The sequence below is a fragment of the Pseudonaja textilis genome, chromosome 13 (genome assembly GCF_049901715.1).
Source record: "Pseudonaja textilis isolate UNSWEBS1 chromosome 13, rPseTex1.2, whole genome shotgun sequence".
Taxonomy (NCBI): Eukaryota; Metazoa; Chordata; class Lepidosauria; order Squamata; family Elapidae; genus Pseudonaja; species Pseudonaja textilis.
This window is the reverse complement of record NC_142002.1, coordinates 2,603,656-2,627,217: the sequence shown is the minus strand read 5'-3', so window position 1 is coordinate 2,627,217 and position 23,562 is coordinate 2,603,656. Positions and strand designations below refer to the sequence as shown.

The following is a 23,562-nucleotide window of genomic DNA, read 5'->3' as shown; positions in this document are numbered from 1 at the left end:
CTCTACGTCAGCATTTCGCAACCTGGGCGACTTTAAGATAATGTGGACTTCAATTCCCAGAATTCCCTCTAGCCAACTTGTATGCTACAAATACAACAGGTTTACCTTGCAGTTCAAAAAGAGAGCTTGCATCCGTTGCCGTTTCCGAAGGGGCTTGTGTAATAGGCCTTAGGTAAGACCTGTAACCTTTCAGGATCGAAGCCATAAAAGTGAGAAATGCCTCCTGGATTTCTACATCTAAGAGATGCAGCTTCGAGCCTGAATGGAAATCGTAGTCATTCATAGCTAGCTCCATTAAAGCATCGTCTCGGGGTCTTTGCTGCACTGTGGATTAAAAAAAACGAACACAAAGTAAAAAAAAATGCCAAAACATGGTTATATTTATAGAATGATGGAGAGGGAAGGGACTTTGGAGGTCTTCTAGTCCACCCACCCACCCCGCTCCAGCAGGAGATCCTATACCATTCTGGACAAATGGCTATCCAATCCCTTTTTCAGCATTCCAACTAACCAACTCCAAACCAATAAACTCCGAGACTGGCTGACCCTCTTCTTAAAAGCCTCCAATTATGAAACATCCACAATTTATTTACATATTAAACTTATATGCCACCTATTTTACTATTATACAGCAATTCTGGACAGCTTACAGACCATGTCCCAAAGGTGCTTTTTTCAGGAGGTAACTGGACTTTCTTGTTTTTTCTTTTCACTTCTCATCCAAGAAGCTTCTTCTGTTCTGACTGGATGGTGGGGAATGGAAGGATTTATACTCCTTGCAGACAGCTGGTCATTTGCATCCTTTTTAGAGAGCCGTTGAGGCCCCTTGGAGGTTTGTCTGTGTCCTCAGGGTCACCTGAGTAGCGCAAATGGTTCCTGTAGTCTGCAATGAGGTGAAGAAGCTTCCTGGATGAGAAGCGAAACGTCTTCAAAAGAAAAATCAAATAAAGTCCAGTTGCCTCTTGAAAAGGCACTTTGGGACAACCATGACCTGGATGACTGAGAATCTCTACAGACAATAGAAATAGAAAAGATAATATAAAACCATTACAAATGAAAGAAGATTAAATATTAAATTATTAAAGATTATTAGTATTGACTGCAGTATTTCTTTCTCCTCTGCCAGGCTGATTGTCAGCGTTCCAATGAAACTCCCCGTTCCATTCAGCACTCAAGAAATAAAGTTCATTCAAGTAAGAATATGGCTGACACTGATCTCACATGATCTCACTAGATACATTTTGCCAGCAGTGAGAAGTCCATCGCTGGCCTTCTCAAACCTGCAGGACAGCTGATTTGCACCCAGGAAGACCCAGGCCCACCCCTTCTCCATCCTAGGGCACGCAGGGAGGAACAAATAAGGGAGCAACGTGAGTGGCGTGGTTTACGGGGGAGAAAAGGGCCCTGATCCCCTTCATGGGCTGCAGCTGGGAAGACCGTTTAAAAGGGCAAACTGCGCATGGCAAAGTTGCTGGAAGCAAAGCGTGACGTTATTCTGGTTTGCCAAGTCTTATCTGAGTTCTGGCTGTCCTCCCAAGTGTGTGCATTTCGTTATCTTTTGACGTCTTCAATCCCTTATCCTGTCCTGTCTCGTTAATTGCTGCACTGTGGTTTATGTTGGGTTTTATTTATAATTTATATGTACTTTGAGTTTGGATGGAATTCCTTCCCTTTAAAAACCGTTCTTGGGAGAGTGTATTTTTTCTCTCCAGCCGATGATAATTGGATATTGGAGGCCAAGTTGGAGGAATTAAAGGGACTTTACTTGTTGCTTTTGTGCCACGCCCCGGGTCATCACAACTTCTCAGCATTTCATTCCACTCTTCTCTTCCCCTCCCCGCCCCAGTTTATTGGCAAGTTGAATAGCGACAGGGTTTGAAAGAAGCAAATCGATTCTATCATGACACACAACATTCAAGGTCCGTGAGGACTTTCTAAGTCTGAGCTTCTCAACCTGGTCAGCTTTAAGATGAGCGGACTTCCGCTCCTAGAAGTTGGGGAGTTGAAGTCCAACCCTCTTAGAGTTGGCAAGGTTGAGAAACATTGCTCTGAGGATTTAAATAAAAGAAGTGGGATTTTTTTTGTTTAAACCTCACCCAGGGTTTCAAAGAGAATGACACATCATGCAAATGATCCGCTGGGGCCTTCGGTGCTTCTTCCCCAAAGCACAAATTTCTTTCTCTATAACCCGAATCTAATTTCCCTCTGCTTCTCCTCAACATGAAAAAGGGTTTCACTATCATTATGAACCACAACCACAACACACAACGCTCTTCTGGGCCCTCCTTCACTTACATGCTGCCAGCTGCTGATACAAGTGGTTTAGGGTGCTCATCAGCTTCTTACAAGGCTTCTTTGGCAAGATTTTCCATGCAATCGTTCGCTTATCCCCTGGTCTGGAATCCAAAGAGAAATGTTAGGGATTAAGAGCCACAAGGGTGGGGTGGTCAGAAGGCAGAATGGCAGACTAACTCTGCTCACTGCCAGCAGTTCAATCCTGACGAGCTCCAGGTTCACTCGGCCTTCCATCCTTCCAAGGTGGGTAAAATGAGGGACCCAGACTGTTGGGGGCAAGAGGCTGACTCTGTAAACTGCTTAGAGAGGGCTGGAAAGCACTGGAAAGCTGCATATAAGTCTAAGTGCTATTGCTAACTCTGCCCATTGCCAGGAGTTTGCTCCTGGCCGGCTCGAAGTTGACTCAGTCTTCCATCCTTCCAAGATGGGTAAAATGAGGAGCCAGATTGTTGGGGGCAATAGGCTGGCTGTGTAAACCACTTAAAGAGGGCAGTAAAATCACTGTGAAACGGTATATAAGTCTAAGTGCTAGTGCTATTGTTGTCTGTCTGTCTATCATCTATCTATCTATCTATCTATCTATCTATCTATCTATCTATCTATCTATCTATCTATTCTATCTATCTATCTATTATCTATCTATCAACTATCTATGGTGTCTGTCTGTCTGTCCATCCGTCCATCTATCTTTCTATCCATCTCTCCTCTCTCTCTCTCCTCTCTCTATATATCCTTCCTTCCTTCCTTCCTTCCTTCCTTCCTTCCTTCCTTCCTTCCTTCCTTCCTTCCTTCCTTCCTTCCTCTCTCTCTCTCTCCCTATCATCAACTATCTATGGTGTCTGTCTGTCTGTCTGTCTGTCTGTCTGTCTGTCTGTCTGTCTGTCTATCTATCTATCTATCTATCTATCTATCTATCTATCTATCTATCTATCTATCTATCTATCTATCTATCTGGGTGGTAGAGTGGTTGGAATGCAGTATTGCAGGCTAATTCTGCTGACTGCCAGGAGTTCGATCCCAACCCTCTCAAGGTTGACTCAGCCTTCCATCCTTCTGAAGTGAGTAAAATGAGGACCCAGATTGTTGAGGGATAATAGGCTGACTCTGTAAACTGCCTAGAGAGGCCTGGAAAGCACTGTGAAGTGGTATATAAGTCTAAGGGCTATTGCTATTCATTGCGTTTCTCAAATATTTGGTCCAATCCGAGCATCAGAACTCCCAGAGGTGTTTTCTGCTTCAATACTGTCAGCCGAACTTAATTCGGTGGAATAGGAATCTTCAAATAAGAGTTTCAAGGAATCATAGAATCATAAAACTGGAAAGTACCCTGGAGGTCTTCTAGCCTAACCCCCTGTCCAGGCAGGAAGTACGTTTTATTTATTAAATGTATAAACATGTTAGGGTTATTTGATTCCTGAAATCTATACCTTTCATCTCTGATATACAATTATACGTTTAGTGACCATTTGAAGTTCCAACAGCACTGAGAAAAGGCACTTGGGACCGTGGTCACACGATCAAAATTCAGATGCTTGGCAACCGACCCATATTTATGACGGCTGCAGTGTCCTGGGGTCATGTGATCCCCACTTGTGACCTTCCCACAAGCGAAGTGCATGGGGAAGTCAGATTCGCTTAATACTAACTGCGTTACTAACTTAACACCTGCAGTGATTCACTTAACAACTGTGGCAAGGGAGGTCTCCAAATGGGGCAAAACTCACTTAACAACTGTCTTGCTTAGTAACAGAAATGCTGGGCTGAACTGGGGGGGGTTCCTAAGACTACCTGCATGATACAATTTCGATTAAAAGTAATTATCTACTTCTGCGAGGAAATCATTTCTATACTCTAGAAGGGGAGCTAATTTCTGCCTCAGGTTGGGAGAAAACCAGGATGTTGCAGAGGCGAGCAGCGAATGAAGAGTCAGAGAGGTTATTATTAAATTATTATTATTAAATTTATTGGCCGCCTATCTCGTGGTTTTCTCCTTCCTGGCATCGTTATTTCACCAAAGAGTCTTCCAATGGCAATGCAGAAAGGATGACAAGCTGCAACAGGAAGGTGGCCTCCCCACCCAGGATGACCCAGCTAATATAAATAGAAGAACTAAATATGAATATTTATTCCTTTCCTTCCGGGATGCAGGCACTCTGGGTTTTCTGGGTGAAGCTGTTTACGTTCTCAGCTTCTGCAGAAAAAAATTGCTTCTTGACTTGGCAGATTCATAAAAGGAAAGCACGTGGCTACTGCTTGGTGCAAATGACAGATTTAGTTGAGCAACAATATCCTTCCTTGGGGTATTGGTTCTGTCGAGAACTCGACACCCTGTTTGAAATTCTCTAGGTCTGTCATTCAATGCTCGATTTTTAGATCTTCTAGGTATGTTTGGGGCATTTTTAAGAGTTGATATAGCTTCCTACTAAAGCCCCATCTGTGCATCCCACCCTAAAAGACAACAAGGCACAGGAAAAAGACCTTCCAGTGAAATTATGGTTTTACCAGTACACGATCATGATCTTCAACTGTCCCCACCAGTATCCCACCAGTATAGTCAACGGGGAAGCCTGCAGGGTCCTCATTTAGCGATCTGTGTAGTCCCCGTTAATGATAACAACCTGCCTAAGTGGCCTGGTCAGGTGGTTTTTCCACTTACAACCTTGATGTTGTAAGCAGTAGAGTTTCCAGTCCCAATTAGGGTCATTAAATGAGGACTATATATACCGTACCAAGAGTAACCACAAATACCAAAACTGATTTCCAAGTTCACAAGCAGTTAAAACTTTGAATACATTAGAATTTGTTCATGAAGACAATTTCCTTCACTTTTACAGACACATTTTCCCTGCAATTTTTCCTTTTGCTGGAGCGGCTTAAATCCAGATCATCAAGTTGTATTTCATCTTAAGAAATATACATTTCAAACTTTTTGTTGTAATAAAGCTTTTCCAAAGTACTAAGAATAATGGAAGACAATCTGCTAAGCGTTTAAAAGATTAATTTGCACACGGACTGGCAAAAACAAATTGCTGAGGCGACCAATATGTCTTTGTCATTCACTAATGCACTGTTCCTGTAAAGCAAAGCAATAAAAGAAAACAAACAGATAACAGTCTTTACATGAACATTTATCCTCTAATTCTAGTTCAGCATGAAACTATTAAGTAAAGGGCCAATTATTCTCTCAATCTCACTTTAAAGCTAATGCTAGTTTATCAGTCTCTCAATCTCAGTTTAAAGCTAACGCCAGTTTATTTTACAAGGCTATTGCAACAACTTGAAATGGATTACAAGCACATGCGAAATAATTATACAGTATTTACTAAATGCAATTTGCCCCTATGAGAGATCTAATATCCAAAGATTAAATGCTTAGCTTCAAAACAATGTTTTTTTGTGGACTCAATTTGCAGATTCAACTGTACGTTTTTCTACTGCTGAGTAAACAAGGGACACGCGTGCAAATATGAACCTTAATTCCCTCCTCTGATAAATAATTTAGCAAACCCAGGAAAATTAATTTAAAAGTCTGCCCTCTGAATTACGTATTATTTCCCCCCCAAAAAAAAAAAAAAGCCAGCAAACAAAGCGCTCCCAATACTTACTGTGAAATGGTGTTTGTATCTAGGTCAACACAGCTCACATCTGGAGGAGGGTCATAAAGATCAAAATATCTGGAATCAATTCCCACTATGAATGGACACGGTGCGCTCAGAACATCCGCCAGGGCGAGAGGGCAGAGAGGAATGTACGGGCAGGGCCAGTGGAACGGAAAGATCATCTTTCAAAAGAGAAGAACAAACATGTTGAATGCAGATAGCCAGATGTGCTTCGAGAAAAACAGGGTGGGCAACTCTTGAACTAATTTCAACCCATCCAAAAGAGATGATTTAGACCAGAGGTCTCCAAACTCGGCCACTTTAAGACCTGTGGACTTCAACTCCTAGAATTCTGGGAGTTGAAGTCCACAAATCTTAAAGTGGCCAAGGTTGGAGACCCCTGCCCAAGAGAACATGTTCTAAGGAAGGTCTATAGAGGTCCTCAGGCATCCAGGGTTGTCCCATAGGTGCTTTTTCAAAAGGCAGTTGGACTTCCTTCAAGCTTTTCCTTGAATATGTTTCGCTTCTCATCCAAGAAGCTTCTTCCGTTCTGACCTGACCTTCAATCAGAACAGAAGAAGCTTCTTGGATGAGAAGTGAAAGGTCTTCAAGGGAAAACAGAGTCCAGTTGCCTTTTGAAAAAGCACATTTGGGATGTTCTATCGAAGGAAAAGAGGGTCTCAGACAATAAGCAGCTCAGAGGATCTATACATTCTTGTTATTAGGAGATAGCTCGTTCATTTGACTGGGTGTATCTATTGATCCACGACCGAAATAAAGTAGAATCTGCCTGATTCTGCTCAATCCTTCATGGGGACTAGTCTATCATACCTGGGAAAAGATGTTTCTTGACAAAAAAAGGCTGTCTACCTCTGAAGAAAAGGGAACACTCATAAACCACGTTCTACTTTCGATACTAGTACATCACTATGGAAAGTAGCCATTCCTTCCTTTTAAAATATTAATTAGGCCAATGGATAGATGCAATTGGGAAGTTCTCATCAATAAAGCACTTGAAATGATAGTATTACTAATAACCCATGATTATCGATTGATATATTACATTTATACCTGACTTTTCATCAATAGAGGATGTTTTATTTATCCCTTGTTAATGTGTATGAAATGGAGAACCTTTGACAAAGGACAGTGCTAATGACCTGAACTAGATGAATAGTACGGCGGCGCCATCTGTACAAACATCCTCAGGAGATAAAAGCAGAACAAACAAAATGTTTAAAAGATGACACTCAGCGTGAAGTGGAGGGCAGGAGAGGCTTTGTGCTAGCTCAGTGGAATTTTTGACTTCATTCCTTTGAACAACGGGCTGCCCTACCCGACTCCACAAATGGGTGTTTGGGCCTCGCGCTCAGTTTGATCTGCAGCTGAGCAAAACACTCTAAAATCCACCAGCCAAAGAATTTGGCAAACAGCCGTGGATCCTAGACCAGGGAGCAAAGGCCCATCAGGACATCCGAATGACAGAATTGGAGATCTTTTGTCCAACCAAGCAGGAGACCCTATACCAGGGGTCTCAAAATCTGGCAACTTTAAGACTGGCAACCGGCTCCTGAAGCATCCATGATACATTAATAATATAATATGACGTGGAAAGTCGATTAATGTAATATGTAAACTTTAAGAGGAAAAGACTATAGACTTTGTGCACAAGAAATATGTACCAACCGACACACTGTATAATGGAAAGGTTTTATTTGTTGTTTTATGCTTATGTTTATCTATGTTTGTTGTTAAAAATAAAAAAAAAGACTGGTAGACTTCAACTCCCAGAATCGCTCAGCATAGCTGACTGAGGAATTCTGGGAGTTGAAGTCCACCAGTCTTAAAGTTGCCAAGTTTGGGGACCCCTGCCCTAGACAACTCCGGATAAATGGTTGTCCAATTTCTTCTTAAAAACCTCCAATGTTGGAGCATCCACCACTTCTGAGGACAAGCTGCTCCACAGATTAATTGTTCTCCCCGTCAGGAAATCTCTCCTTCCTTCTAGGTTGGATCCCACTTTAATGAGCTTCCACCTATTATTTCTTCTCCTGCCTTCTGGCACTTTGGAGAATAGATTGACACCCCTCCCCCCTTCTTTGGGGCAGCCCCTCAAATATCGGAAGACTGCCATCACATCCCACCCCAGTCCTTAGACTAGACATATCTCGTTCATGCAATCATTTATCGTTACCAGAGCCGCAAATCCTTTTAGGCCCCAAATCCTCTACAGCCCATGTCAAATTTAAATAAAATAGAACAGGTAGTCCTTGGCCTACCACCAAAATTTCCATGGTTAAGCAAGGCAGTTGTTAAGCAGGCTGGGTGTCATTTTTACAACCTTTTTCCCACAGTTTTAAAGTGTATTACTATAGTTGTTAAGTGAATTATGAGGGTTTTTTAAAAAAAACAAATCTGGCTTTCCCCATCGACTACGCTTGTGAGAAAGTCGCAAAAGGAGATTTAGAATTCAGAATAGAATAGAGCTGGAAAGGATCTTAGAGATCTTCTAGTCCAGCCCCCTGCACAAGCAGGGGAACCTACACTATTTCAGACAAGTGACTGTCTAGTCTCGCCTTAAAAACCTCCAGTGAGGGAGCGTCCATGTTTTCTGAAGGCAAAGCTGTTCCACTGGTTCATTGTCCTCACTCTTAGGAAGTTTCTCCTTAATTCCAGATCGCTTCTCTCTTTGATTAGTTTCCATCCATTGTTTCTTGTCTTGCCTTCAGATGCTTTGGAGAATAATTTAACCGCCTCTTCTTTGTGGCAGCCCCCCCAAAATACTGAAATACTGCTATCACGTCGCCCCTAATTCTTCTTTTCTTCAGACTAGCCAGACACCAAACCAGCAGCACTTCTTCATGTTTCAGTCTCCGGGCGTTTGATCACCTTAGTTGCTCTTCTCTGAACTTTTTCCAAGGTCTCAACATCTTTTTTATAGAACGGTGACCAAAATGGGTTGCACTATTCCAAGTGTGGCCTTACTAGGGTTTTATAAAGCGGCATTAATATTTCACGTGATCTTGATTCTACGCCTCTGTTTTATACAACCCAGGATTGCATTAGCTTTCTTGGCGGCGGCTGCACATGACCCTGGAATGCTGCAACCATCATAAATATGAATCGGTGGCCAAGCACCTGAACTTTGATCATGTGACCATGGGGAGGCTGCAACAGCCGTAAGTGTGACAACTGGCCGTAAGTCTCTCTTTCTTTTTTTTCCAGTGTCCTTGTAATGGTCACTAAACAAAGGGTTGCAAGTCAAGGACTACCTTTTATAAATTATAAAAATTGATTTTAGAACCCTGAACTTTAAAAGGTATTTTACAGCCAGTTAATTTGGGGTATGTGCGTGTGTGGTTTTCTGTTCGTCTTAATTGTAAAACACTTATTTGAGAAATTCTCACAACTTACAGAGACCAGAGCTTCGGTTACGCTGGTGAGGACCGAAGGGCGTAAGGAGTGAATGAGGATTTTATGTTCTGTCACCGCAAAGACTAGAAGATTTACAGCATTCTCAGGTCCCAGATTCTGCAGAAGAGCAGAAAACTTCCCTCCGCTATTAATCAAAGAAAAAGGAACAGGAATAAATACTACAAGTGGCATCTTTTTTTTCCCCCAGGAATTGAACCACGTTTTTCCCCAATGTTAGCCCAGCATCGAATGACTCAGCACAAGAGTATTCAATTACTAGTCTGAGTAATGCTAAAATTACACAGCACAAAGTAGATTAAAAGCAGTTTTTTCCATTTGGCACTCCATTAACTTTTAAATAAAGTTGTAAAGTTTGCGAATTAACATGTGCGCGCAGACTTGGTTCACTGCAAACAAGTCATTCGAGATCAAACAAACCAGACATGATGGAACCCTTCTCACGCGCTCTGAACCTGGTTTCATTCTTTCCTGCTTTCAAAATAACTTTAGGATTCACAAACCAAGAACAAATTGTCATCTAGCTTTCATTGGTTTCCTTAGCTTGACTGGAAAGTCACACTTCCCATTTTTTTAGTGTGTTTGACCTCCTTGCCTGGAGAAAAACCGCAAACCAGAAATTGTTTTTCGTAACGTTTATTTATTTATTTGCTTCCTTAATACATCTGTCAACTGCCCCCATCCTACAGCTCTGAGTAATCTACCACAAAATGAAACAAACCGGAAACTATAAAGCAGCATTTCCCCTAGTTGGCCATTTTGAGATTGTGGACTTCAATTCCCAGAATTCCATTGCCAGCATGGCCGCCAAGAAGAATTCTGACAATTATAATATATAAGGTTTGTTACTTGTATTTAAAAGAAATTGTACCCAGACAGCACACTGCCATTGTGGATATGGAAATTATATACATAGTAATGGAAATTGCACAATAAAAATAATAATACAAGAAGAAGAAGAAGAAGAAGAAGAAGAAGAAGAAGAAGAAAGAAGAAGAAGAAGAAGAAGAAGAAGAAGAAGAAGAAGAAGAGGAGGAGGAGGAGGAGGAGGAGGAGGAGGAGGAGGAGGAGGAGGAGGAGGAGGAGGAGGAGGAGGAGGAGGAGGAGGAGGAGGAAAGAAGAGGAGGGGAGGAGGAGAAGGAGGAAGAGAAAGAAGAGGAGGAGGAGGAGAAGGAAGAAGAAGAAGAAGAAGAAGAAGAAGAAGAAGAAGAAGAAGAAGAAGAAGAAGAAGAAGAAGAAGAAGAAGAAGAAGAAGAAGAATTATTCTGACAACTGAAGTCCCCACCCCTCCCTGGAAATGGCCAATGTTGGGAAACACTGCGATAAAGTAAGCATCATATAGTCCTTGACTTACAATTGAGCCCAAAATTTATGTTGCTTCACGAGACTTTAATTGAACTTTTTGCCCCATTTTACAACCTTTCTTGCCCCTGTCGTTAAGTGAATCATACAACTGGTTGTTAAGTGAATCTGGTTTCCCCCCAGTGACACTGCTTGTCAGAAGGTCGCAAAAGAGGATCATGTGACCTCGGGACACTGCGACTGTCATAAACAGGAGCCGGTTGCCAAGCGTCCGAATTTTTATCACGTTGCACAACAGTCCCAAGTGCCAAAAAACGGTCATGCCACTTTTTTCAGCATTGTTGTAATTTGGAATGGTCGCTAAATGAATGATTGCAAAGTCAAGAGCAATCTGTACAATGACAACTGTTGCAGTTATCTCCACTGTCACATGATCAACATTCATACAGGTGGCGACTGAGGTGTATTTGTGATGGTTGCAGTGTCCTCGGGTCATGTGACAAGCATAGCCAATAGCGGGGAAGCCAGATTTATTTAATAACCGTATGACTGACCTAACGACTGTAGTGATTCGTTGAATAGCTGTGGCAAGAAAGGCAGCAAAATGAGACCAAACTCACTTAACAACTGTCTCACTCGCCAATGGAAATTTGGGGCTGACTGTGGTTGGTAAGTGAAGGGCTACCTGTGTATGGGGGCTGCCTGAATAAGCAGGAGGAAAAAGCAACGTAAATCCAGGTGCAACTGAAAGAAAATTCTGTAAAATTCCTGCTTTGAAATGGGTAATTTTTATAGAGAATTTTTATAGAGAGGAATCTAATTCTTTCTTGATATATTTGTCAACTCATAAAACATTTTCTATGGTCTTTTTAGAGTTGCCAACAGAAAGGGAGGGAGGGGGGAGCAGTGCAGCAGCTTGCAAACAGAAAGTGCATTCCACAAATGTTTTCAAAGATAGTTTCTAGGTGACCGAAGTTTCTGCCACGCACAATTCTAACTGGAGAGCATGATTGATGACTCTGGGCTATGGATGTGTCCCATTGGAGAATACGAATTAGGATACACGCAGGGAGGTGAGGGGAAAACCAGGGTCAGGGGTGACAATGAACGATGTGCCTCAGAGTCGGCTACACCCAGGCAGTGCCGGCATGTTTACTCCTAATAAATCTTCTTTAAGTTTTGGAAGTTCGGCTCGAGACTCAGGATTTAAATGGGGGTAACTGCCAGAGCCCTAACAATATTTATATATTTATATATATTTATATATATTTGTTTATATATATATATATATATATTGTTGTGTTCTTCACTAATTTCTAAATCGGTTTGTCCATTCCTCACATTACAGCACACATATACACACACACATATATTTTACTTGCCTCAGCGGTAGAGGTGATGATATGGGCTGACTAAGAATCAGATTATCATGGGGTGATAGCTATAAAACAATAAGAGTATGGTTTTTATATTTACCTGAAGATTTAAATATAAAGCCATTTGTTTGTATAGATTATAGAAAACATATTGCTGTCACAGAATTAATACCGTTGCTGTAGGCTTGAAAAACATGATGGTTAAATAGGCAGACCTCTAATGTTAAAAAAAAAAGTATAAAGATATGCTATAAAGAAATAGTTATTATGGTTTGACTCCAGAATCTCAAGAAGCTTTAAGCAATTTGCTTCTATTTGCTTGCACATTTTATAAAACTGGTTAAATAATTTATTACCGATGTCCTTTCCCCCAAAAAATCCCAGGGAATGCCCAGAAAAAAAGATGCAAGCTGAATATTTTAAAAACTGCCAGATATCTTTTTGCAATCTACCTCCCACATCACATTCATTGCAGCTTTTAAACTTTAATACAGAATTGAGTTTCATAAAGGGAAAACTTCCACCGATCAGACTGAATTGTGAAATGATTTAAAATAGCAAAAAAAAAAAAAGTATATATTTTTGGGTAGGGCCAAGAAAGTTTGAAAATAGAATTTGAGTTCAATATCAAATGTGTCTGGGGTTTGTTTTTCATAAAGTGATCCAGAAATATTTATCAGGGGACAGATTTAACATGCCAAATTTCTAGAAAATGAGATTTTTAAAAATTAGTATCTGAGACTCTAGCTTTGTTTTATAATGATGACATTTAGAAAAAGCCAATCATTTTCGTTTACCAACTGCTCCCAGGCCTAGATATATTTAAAAAGTAGATAAGCTGACAATTAAGCAGCCTTGTAACATAAAAAGTGTGACTTGTATACATTTTTTGATCACTTCCAGCACTGAGTAGCAAATTTGCGTTTCCAAGCCTATAACATTTTTATAATTCCTTTAGCGGAACCTATTGATCTGAATAATGTATGAACAAAATGGAATAAATTTAGTTCACTTACCTGAACTAAAATCCTTGGTCTTTGTGGAGATGGAAAAGGAACCTTGTGCATAAAATGGGAAATATGCCTAAAGAGGGAATAATCACTTTGTCTTAAGAAAAATAAATAAATCAGCATTTGTTTATAGGCTTTTAAGGTATCACATTCAACTAGCTAAGAGAATATTCTTCAAACTCTTGGTTTATTGCTTGCAAAAAGGTGCCGGTTTATAACTTGCAAAGATTAAACCCATTTGAAACTAAGCAGAGATTTATTTATTTGGGCTTAGATTCAGACAGAAAGCTAACCTCTGGCCAGTTTAGTAAGGTCTCAGTTGCAGGCAGCGCAGAGGAGACAAACTGGAGAACAAACATCCCCAGGGTGCTTTCGATGAGTCATAAACAGCAATCTGAAGAATTTTTGGTCTAACACTTTGCACAAACACATTATAGTATGATCGATCGTGTGAAAAGAAAACAGGAGGACTCGGTTATGGCCAGTATGCATTCCGTCAATATTTGCAGCTGAAAAACACACACGAGATCCTGCTTCCAGATGTTGGCTTTTTATAACAGCAGTTAAATAAAAAAAAAATGGATAGATTAGACCTCTGCTTGGCCCCAAACTCTAAAAGGCAATAGCCAAAAAGCCAAATGTTTCCTTTCCTATCCCCGACAGAGAGGTCATCGTATCATTGTTGAGCCCTGTCTCCCCACCGCTACCCGTGGAAGCTATTCCTGGAGCAGGGATAGAGCAGACAAACTCTATTTCATTGAGGGCCGCATCAGGGGGGTGTTTGCCCTGGGTGGGTGGGGGAACCCGGGGGGACATGGCCAGCTCGACATCACCATGATGGGGGCACCTGTGGTGGTCCTTCCTTCCTTCCTTCCCTTCCTTCCTTTCTCTCTCTCTCTTTCCTTCCTTCTTTCCCATACCACCCATCTCCCCTTCCTTCCTTCCTTCCTTCCTTCCTTCCTTCCTTCCTTCCTTCCTTCCTTCCTTCCCTTCCTCCTTCCTTCCTTCCTTCCTTCCTTCCTTCTCTCTCTCTTTCCTTCCTTCTTTCCCATACTACCCATCTCCCTTCCTTCCTTCCTTCCTTCCTTCCTTTCTCTCTCTCTTTCCTTCCTTCTTTCCCATACTACCCATCTCCCCTTCCTTCCTTCCTTCCTTCCTTCCTTCCTTTCTTCCTTCCTTCCTTCCTTCCTCTCTCTCTCTCTTTCCTTCCTTCTTTCTCATACTACCCATCTCCCTTCCTTCCTTCCCTTCCTTCCTTTCTCTCTCTCTTTCCTTCCTTCTTTCCCATACCACCCATCTCCCCTTCCTTCCTTCCTTCCTTCCTTCCTTCCTTCCTTCCTTCCTTCCTTCCTTCCTTTCTCTATCTTTCCTTCCTTCTTTCCCATACCACCCATCTCCTTCCTTCCTTCCTTCCTTCCTTCCTTCCTTCCTTCCTTCCTTCCTTCCTTCCTTCCTTCCTTTCCTTCCTTTCTCTCTCTCTTTCCTTCCTTCTTTCCCATACTACCCATCTCCTTCCTTCCTTCCTTCCTTTCTCTATCTTTCCTTCCTTCTTTCCCATACTACCCATCTCCTTCCTTCCTTCCTTCCTTCCCGTCCTCCTTCCTTCCTTCCTTCCTTCCTTCTCTTTGTTCTTTCCTCTTTCCCTTTCTCCTTTCCTGTACCTTCTTGCGTACTCAAATGCAAAAGGAAGGGTAAACACCTCTCCTTCCATTTTGTTTTTAGTTGTTTTGCTAGCCCTCTGCCAACAAAAAAATGGAGCCTGGGGTGCCTGCGACAACCTCCTGTAGCCCTCTGCCAAAAAAAAAATGGAGCTCGGGAGGGCCATGCGTAGCCCCCTGGGCCCCGTTTTCGGCCTCAACAGCCTCCTGCAGGCCTCTGCCAGCGAAAACGGTGCTCAGGAGGGCTGCACATTATCGAGTTTGCATTGCTGCAGACCAGGAAATTTAAAAAAAAAGAATTATCAAATTTGGGGGGAAGGATTTGGGGCGACCCCAGGCAGGCTTGCACCTGTTATACCCAGGGCGTAGGCTGGCTCGTATGTCCTTTCCGTTGAAACCAGGGGTGGGATTCAATTTTTTTAACAACCGGTTCTGTGGGCGTGGCTTGGTTGGTGGGCGTGGCTTGGTTATGTGACTGGGTGGGCGTGGCCAACTCGACATCACTCACATCAAAGGGGCGCTTCTCCTCACCTGGCCTCTCATGACAGTGGGGATGCTGTAACGGTCGTAAGTGTGAAAAATGGTCATAAGTCACTTTTTTCAGTGCCATTGTAACTTTGAATGGTCACCAGTTTTAGACAAAACCCAAAAAGGGTATGTAAACTCACGTCTGAATGTCAATCTTTCCAGCTAGCCAAGAAGCCTTGCTGAATGTCACTCATGTTAGTTCCTTGTCATTAAAAGCTTCTTTCTGGGAGCTCTGCTGCATTATTCAATTATTTCTTCAAAATGTTAACTCCAACAGGGGAGTATGTCCTCCCAACAGCAGTGTAAAAAGCTTAAAACAACCCTTCCCCTTTAAGAAAGTACCAGCAAAAGAAAAAAACAATAAGTCTAGGCTGTCTACCAAGAATGTAAGAAGGGTGGAAAAAAAGGAAAAAGAGATTTCTTCCAACAACCGGTTCTCCGAACTGCTTAGAAAGTTAACAACCGGTTCTCGCGAGTAGGTGTGAACTGGTAGAATCCCACCCCTGATTGAAACGATCCAAGTTATGTATTACAGGGACCGTTAATGATGTGTGGGGCACAAAACCCACCCCTCCAACTTACTTCTCAATAGGAAGGACGTGTGGACCAGATATTGAATAGCGGTAAAGAAAAGTGAGAAATTTCTTGAACGCATCGAAGAACGGCCAGTGGGACAGCAGGCAGATGCACTTGTTAGTCTGAACGGTTTTGGAGCTAGGTACGGCCATGAAGCCCAGCTGAGACTTCTGTTTTTCTGTCAGGTTTTCCTCAGGGTATGTTTCATAGAACTGAATAGCAGCGCCGTAGACCTGTAAGTGACAATACATTTAATTGAAGTGACGTGGACATTCTGCATCTGACCAGTATTTCCTTCAGGCCTAAGATATTGAAATATATCTGCCATGGACGACACTCAAATAGAAGGCACAGCTGCTGTAAACACGGCAAATGTGCTTTTAGGAACCCGGAAAAATAAGGACTTGATTAAAGCTCTAGCCAAGTTCTGCTTGCACAAAGGTAGCGTCATAGCGAGCAGGCTTTTCAAAGAGCAATTGTAAGCGAAGGATGGATCCAAATGAGTCTCTCCTTTCTTCCTTTTTTCCAAGATTTTGGATAGAATCCAAAAATTAACCTGGAAGAAATTTGGGGGAAAGGGAGGAACTAGGACCTCCGCATTTCCAGGAAGAAAAGAAACAGACACACTGGAACCTGGGGTTGTGAATGCTCCTGTTTGCGGCCGTATCGAGCGGCGAACAAAAAATCCACCCAATTTTTGAATCGGGTCACGATTCAAAAATCGGGTGGCCAACAAAATCGGTGCGGGAAGATTCCCTTTCCGTTGTAACTGTAAATGTAGTAACGCGGTCATTAAGTGAATCTGGCTTCCGCCTTAACTTTGCTTGCCAGAGGGTTGCAAAAGGAGATCACAGGACCCCCCCGGGAGACACTTGCATCCATCATAAATTTGAGTCAGTTGCCAAGATTGAGTCATGTGACTGATGCATCTCTCTTAAGTGTAAAAAAAAATGGTTGTAAGTCACTTTTTTCAATGCCACTGTAACTTTGAACGGTCACTAAACAGATGGTTTTAAGTCGAGGACTGCCTGCATTTGTAGGAGAGAAAAAGAAAGATAAGATATGCTGAATGTCGCAAAGAGACAAGGGCGGTGGGGAGGGTGAATGAATGGCTGCATAACAAAGGCATAACAGAACCAATGTTCACTTTAGAAAAAGCTTCCAGACTTCCAGCTCTTTTAACTAACTGATCAAACTCAGAAAAAGCAAAATAACAAACACCAAAGTGGTTTTGCAGAAAAAAAAAAACTGCAGGCTGTAGGAACCGTTTGCGCTTCAGATTGAGACGGGGACAACGCAGACTCATCCCCAACAGCCTGCGCCTGCCTTCAACAGGGACGCAGGGCAGAAAACATCCTGCAAAAAGCACACTCCACAACCACAGTCCTTTCAGTAGTTCCAAGAAGGCTCCACAGCCATTTGCACCACTCAGGTGACCACGAGGACACAGACAAACCTCCAAGTGGCCTCAAGGACTCTCAAAAAGGATGCAAATGACCAGCTGTCTGCAAGGAGTATATAAATCCTTCCTTTCTTCACCATCCAGTCCGAGCTGAAGAAGCTTCTTGGAGGAGAAGCAAAACATCTTCAAAGAAGAAACAAGGAAGTCCTGTTGCCTCCTGAAAAAGCACCTTTGCTTTTTCAAATTCCCCTGGATGACTGAGAATCTCTACAGATTTTTAGCTATACAATTTGGGATGAACACCCTTGGAATGCTGTAAGAGTAGGAAGGGATGTCCAGAGGGGAAAACTGCAGACTATAGGAACCAGGAGCATCACTCAGGTGACCCTGAGGACACAGATTAACCTCTCCAAGTGGCCTCAACGACGCCCTAAAAGGATGCAAATGATGAGCTATCTACAAGGAAATATAAATCCTTCCCTTCCCCACCCTCCAGTCCGAGCTGAAGAAGCTTCCTGGATGAGAAGGCAAAACGTCTTCAAAGAAAAGCAAAGAAAGACCAGTTGCCTCTTTGAAAAAGGCACTTTTGGGACAACCAGGACCTGCAGGACTGAGAATCTCCATAAACACTGAAATGACCGTTGAGGATAAATGGATCGTACCTTTTCAGCTGAAGCTCCGGTGAGGACAAACGTAGAAAATACTGGGAGGGGATATTTGCTGTTGGAAGGCCAGCATTCAATAGTTGCTCCCATTGGCAAACAAAAGAGAGGCACCGACTCTGGTAGAGGAAATGAATCGTAGTCTTTTTCCGGATATCTGCATATGAGACCTAGAGGAAGCAATTTGCCGTGTCACTTGAAGTCTATGTACATCAGAAAAAAGAAAAAAACTAAAATATATATGAACGCTAATCATCATCTTCATTTAACGACCCCCATAATCCCTTGCGGGGTGGAGCCTGGGCAACTGAATGGAGCGAGCAGAGCGTTTTAATGGCCGGATATCCTTCCTGTCACCCATGAGGAGTTTTGTTCGGCAGATACATCCTAAGTGTGCCCAGAGAGAGAGAGAGAAATATCTGCCCCTACCTAGGATCGAACTCACAGCCTCCTGATTGTGAGGCAAGAGCCACCACACCACTCCATATATGAACTCTAATGGACATAGAAATAAGCAGTTTTCGATTTCTCTACTTCTCCGCACGTTAGTGTGGTGAAAGGATCTGCCGGTGACATCATCGTTGCCCGGGGATGCCCAGTTGGGGGCTCCTTTTGCGTCCCTGCAAAGTTGCCCACCAAAAGTGGTACACGTTGATCTACTCCCCGTCGCCCGCTTTCAAACCGCTGGGTCGGCGGAAGCTGGAGCATGTGATGGGAGCTCACCCGGTCCCAGAAGAAGAACGGGTCTCGAATGCAAGGCTGATGATCGTCAGCCCAGCATTCTAACCTTGTGAGCCACGGCGCTTCTTCTACCCCTCTGAAGAAAATAGTAATCGTTTTAATTCATTCTGATTCAAAATTAAGACCCAACGAATAAATCAGAGGCCAATTTGAATATTTGGGTGAATTTGTCTATCATTTTCTTTTCTTTTGTTTGTTCGTTTTTCTATAGCTGCCCATCTCAATCCAACCGACTCTTATTTAGATAAATTTGATTAGTTTTAATACCGGTTGTTATCTTCTGTGAAAGAGTTCATTGTTGTGCAATCTCAAAACACTTTGTTGCTTTGTGATTCAGTGTGTTGTGCAAAATCAAGTGGCAGGATGGATTAATACAGTGACCTTAAAATTAACCAAGCTTCCTCTGTGCAAACACAGCCAAAAAACAATACTGTACCCGTTCCACATACAAGCTATAGTTTAAGCCTGCTTCTTCTGACCACTATGAGAATGAAATCCATGAAAAACTCAACAAGTAAGCTCAATTCCAACAGGCAATCTAACTCAACATTACCATGCCAGGAATATCCGTTTGTGTTTAAAATATTTTAAATCAAATACTGTGAAGACGTTTGAAAATTCCTTCACTTAGATTAGAACAAATGAGGAAAATTCAACATCCGATGTGGCTCAGTTTCCCATTTCCAATTGCTTATTTATTCACTACAGGTAGTCCTCGACTTACGATCACAATTGAGCCCAAAATTTATATTGTTAAGCGGGACATTTGCTAAGTGACTTTTGCCCCATTTTACAACCTTAACCATACTTGTTAAGTGAACCACTGTAGTTGTTAAGTCAGTAACGCACTTGTTAAGTGGCTTCCCCATCGATTGCTTGTCAGAAGGTCGCAAAAACCGTTCCCATGTCACTGCAACTGTCATAAATATGACCCAGTTGCCAAAGCATCCAAATTTTGATCACATGACCATGGGGATGGTACAACGATCGTAAGTGTGAAAAAATGGTCATAAGTTGCTTTTTTTCCCAGTGCCTTTGTACCTTTGAACAGTCATTAAATGAACTGTTGTAAGTGGAAGATTGCCTGCATTTATAGTTCTCAAGGCAGCCTTTTATATTATCTAATCTTCAGCAACAGAACAGATCTTCAGCCAAACTCACCACGCAAAAGAAATGTGCTGTATTTATCTTATTACACACATATGCATGCTATCTGATTCATTGGCACAACATGCAATTAGGAGCATCCTTGGAAAATGACACTCTAGCATTTGTCTGAACACTTCCTGTGTTGGAGGTGGTCCTAAGGCATTCTGACCCAGTCTTAAATATCTGAGCAAAGATGACGCCTCCCCTAAGCTGTAACTGGACATTTATAGTTTAATAATGCCATTTCTATCCACTATGTCTCATCCTGCCCACTTAATCACCAGTAAATGAGTCTGTTCTAGCTTCTGCATGACATCACTTTCAGATGTATGGAGGCAGCCGTCACGTCTCCCCTTTGGCTTTTCTGATCTAGACTGTGATATGCTCAAATCTGTCACCTATCCTTCGTGGGGGTTTCCAAGAACTCGTTTTTCTGACTGGCTGCATCATCTCGGCTGCATTTCAGTTTCGAGAGGTTCTTCTAAAGGTGAAGACCAGAACCAGAGAATCATGAGCCATGGTAGTGCAGTGATCAGAATGCAGGATTACAGGCTGGCTCTGCCCACTGCCAGCAGTTCGATCCTGACCCGCTCAAGGTTGACTCAGCCTTCCATCCTTCCGAGGTTGGTAAAATGAAGGCCCAGATTGTGGCGGGGGGCAAGAGGCTGATATACTGTAAACTGCTCAGATAGAAATGGCCGGCAAGTTCACAGGCACTTGCACGAGTGGCGTGCTAGCATGCGCATGCGTGCTCCATTTAAGTGAGAGTGGCAGGCGCATGTGCAAACGGAGCTGCATGCGCACTTGCCGGCTGCTTGGGCAGAACCTTTCTCCCCAGTCAGAAACATTGGGGACCTCTGCTGTCAAGTACTATGGAACAATACAGAAGCCTAAGTGCTAGTGCAATTGGATCATCCAATTGGAACTATTATTTCTCATGAACTGGTGATATAATGCTTCATGGTTCTTTCTCATTAACTGGGGATTATGCGGAGCAGCGTAAGAGTGTTTGAGCTATGTTGGCATCTGCATCACACTGCTAGCTTATATTCAGTGTAATTATCCAGGACTCCTAAACTGTGTTTTTTGTTTCGTTTTTTTTACGTGTCAAGACAAATATCCTTCTGGCAAGCTGAGTTTCTTCCATCCCTTTGATGTCCTCTGATTTATTTATTCCCTTTGCTTCGGAATCTGTTTAGCCTACATTCATGGCATTCAAGGGTCTTTAAAAAAAAACCCACCAACTCTTTCAAAAGAGGAATAATTTTTTTTAAAAAAAATATCATGGACATCACAACTGTGATCGGGGTAGATGTCATGTTCACTTATCTCTTTAGAGGTTGATCTTTGAATAATTCATTCTGGAGCTGTGCAGTTTCCTGCAGGCTTTCAAATCCTTGCTTATGTTATATTAATTGAGCCCAGTTTCCTTCGTGGAACCAAACAGATATAAAGGGTTAGTTTGTTTGAATTATTCACGGATGAATTAATTGACCAATAAATGCAGGAGTAACTTCTTTAGTTGCTAGTAATACATCCAAAGAGAAAAGGAGTCTAAAATAATTTGTTTTTACTCAAAATGTTGTTGAATTTGGTGATTCAGGGTTTGGTGATTTAAGGGTTTTATATTTGGATGTCTGTGTACTCATTTCATGGCTGCCACTCAATCTTCATTGTTTTGACTAGGATTATTTTTCACACTGCTATCATTATTCTCTTAATAACAAATGTGGGTGGTAAAATGCGTATCTATTTGGCAACCAAACAGGGCCACCCAGCTGTAAGACTGTGGCTTATGCAGCTATCAGATTACCAGAAATTCAAAATAAAAGGGGGAAAATACTATTAAAATAGTCTTAACAAAAAATTGGGTATATTTATGTATAGAGAGAATCTTTCTGAATCTGTCAGGACATTCAGCTCTGCAAGACAGGCATGTTCAAAGTCTTTTCCTGGCTTTACTTCTAAGGAAGACTCTCCCCAGAAATCTTGCCATTAGAAGATTAGACCTGGCATATAATTAGATCAGAAGTCTCCAAACTTGTCAGTTTTTGGACTTGTGGACTCCAACTCCCAGAATTCCTCAGCCAGCAGAGCTTGAAGACATGAAGTCCATAAGACTTAAAAGCTGACAAATTTGGAAATCCCTGGATTAGATTAAGGTTAGGCCTTGCATGACCAAGATCCCTTCCAACCCTATCATTCTATGTTCTGTGTCTTTTTCAATGCTATTCTCTTTTTTTTTAAAAAAAAAAACCCGTATCTTTTAAAATATATTTCGGCTTTCTTCTTACTGCAGCTGACTGCTCAAATAGTTGATTGAACCGAAAGGTGGGCTATCGATGAAATAAATCAAAATAGCAATTAAATAAAATCCCTGAAAAATGAGATCAATGGAATTTTGGGTGCTGCCCTGTCTCCAAATGCCTGTAATTGTGTCACGTAAATCAGTTTTCCGTTTGTAGTTCTTGCAAGACCTGCAGTTGCATTATATCATTATCCAAAACATTTTGAGAAGCCAGTTGACAAATTCTATGTCCTAAGTTTCAGGTAGCAATTTTAAAATACTGGTTGTTATCAGATAACGCGGCGACTTTTACGATGCTCCTAACTTTTTCCCATGAGTTCAACTCTACCATTCCAACTGGGCTACTTCCAGGAGTACAGTGAGGAAATTCAGTTTGACATTTTGCTTTGTGAGTTACATACTATACTTAAATCTCTGAAGTATTTCAACAGACTTGTCCAGGCAGGCTCTGTAGGAAAAAAAAAAAATCGGGCTATTTCTGTACTTGGCTGTTTGTACTTGTATGCCTCCAGAGTTTCACAATTAAGTTTTCTTCTGTTTTCTTTTCAAACTCAAGAACAGCAATGAAGACACTCAGCGCTGAAATATCACTACTAGAAATTCCCTTATACGTACGCCGGGGAGAAGAGTGGCTGTTTGGGACTGCCCTAAACCTAACCACAAAGTAGTGATGTGACACTTGGAATACTCCGCACAATTCCGATCACCGCAATTCAAAAAAGATTCTGAGACCCTAGAAAGACTGCCGAGAAGAGCAACAAAGATAATAAGGGGTCTGGACGCTAAAGCATACGATGAGCAATTGGGGAATTAGGTAGATCCAATCTAATGAAGACAAGGGCTGACTTGACAGCACTCTTCAAATATTTGAGGGCCTCTCACAGAGAAGAAGGGTCAGAAGCAACGGGTGGAAGATCATTAAGGAGAGATCCAACTTAGAACTAAGGAGGAATTTCCTGACAAGAACAATAAATAAGTGGAAGGCCTTCACCAGAAGTTGTGGGTGCGCCATCACTGGAGTGTCAGCGTTCCAACAACCCTCCATTCCAACCAATAACTCCAAGACAGGCATCTCTCAAGAGGTTCCTTTATTGGGATAGTAACTGGCACATCTGTGGAATCCCGAATCTGAAAGTTTCGGGCTTCCTTGCCCCCCAAAAACCCAACTACAAATCCATCCCGCCTAGCCATCATCCCATCACAGGGTCCAATCACCACCCATCCTAAAGTAAGATTCCCATTTCATTAGGCGCAACACTCTGTGACCTTGAACCAGCAAAAGGATTTTATTTTGTCTAACTAGATACGCTCAAATGAATTCCCCCCCTCCCACTTTCTCAGGCTCAATTGTGGAAGCGTGGGAGCATCGGATCTCAATATGGCTTCCGAAGCTGACATGGAGGTTTTTAAATGACCGGAATGATAGAGGGGTGTCTCCTGCCTGAGCGGGTTGGGGTTGGACCAGATATATTCTATATTCTAAATAGCTTCTACTGCTTCCAGGGCAGTAACTATATCAACTTC

At 42.1% G+C, this 23,562-nt stretch overlaps 1 protein-coding gene across 3 annotated transcripts in view; it reads right to left on the bottom strand.

Annotated features, from left to right (window-relative positions):
* The window catches only part of DENND4A (DENN domain containing 4A), an 89,510-nt gene that overhangs the window by 41,819 nt on the left and 24,129 nt on the right, over window positions 1-23,562 (bottom strand). For all 3 annotated transcript variants that reach the window (XM_026709249.2, XM_087941836.1, XM_087941837.1), the window contains exons 5-12: window positions 17,841-18,010; window positions 15,783-16,009; window positions 13,021-13,087; window positions 12,011-12,069; window positions 9,309-9,453; window positions 5,901-6,076; window positions 2,296-2,396; window positions 106-324 (exon numbers count right to left, since the gene is read on the bottom strand). In XM_026709249.2, coding sequence (XP_026565034.2) covers window positions 106-324; window positions 2,296-2,396; window positions 5,901-6,076; window positions 9,309-9,453; window positions 12,011-12,069; window positions 13,021-13,087; window positions 15,783-16,009; window positions 17,841-18,010 — 1,164 coding nt within the window. The remainder of the gene's footprint in view (window positions 1-105; window positions 325-2,295; window positions 2,397-5,900; window positions 6,077-9,308; window positions 9,454-12,010; window positions 12,070-13,020; window positions 13,088-15,782; window positions 16,010-17,840; window positions 18,011-23,562) is intronic.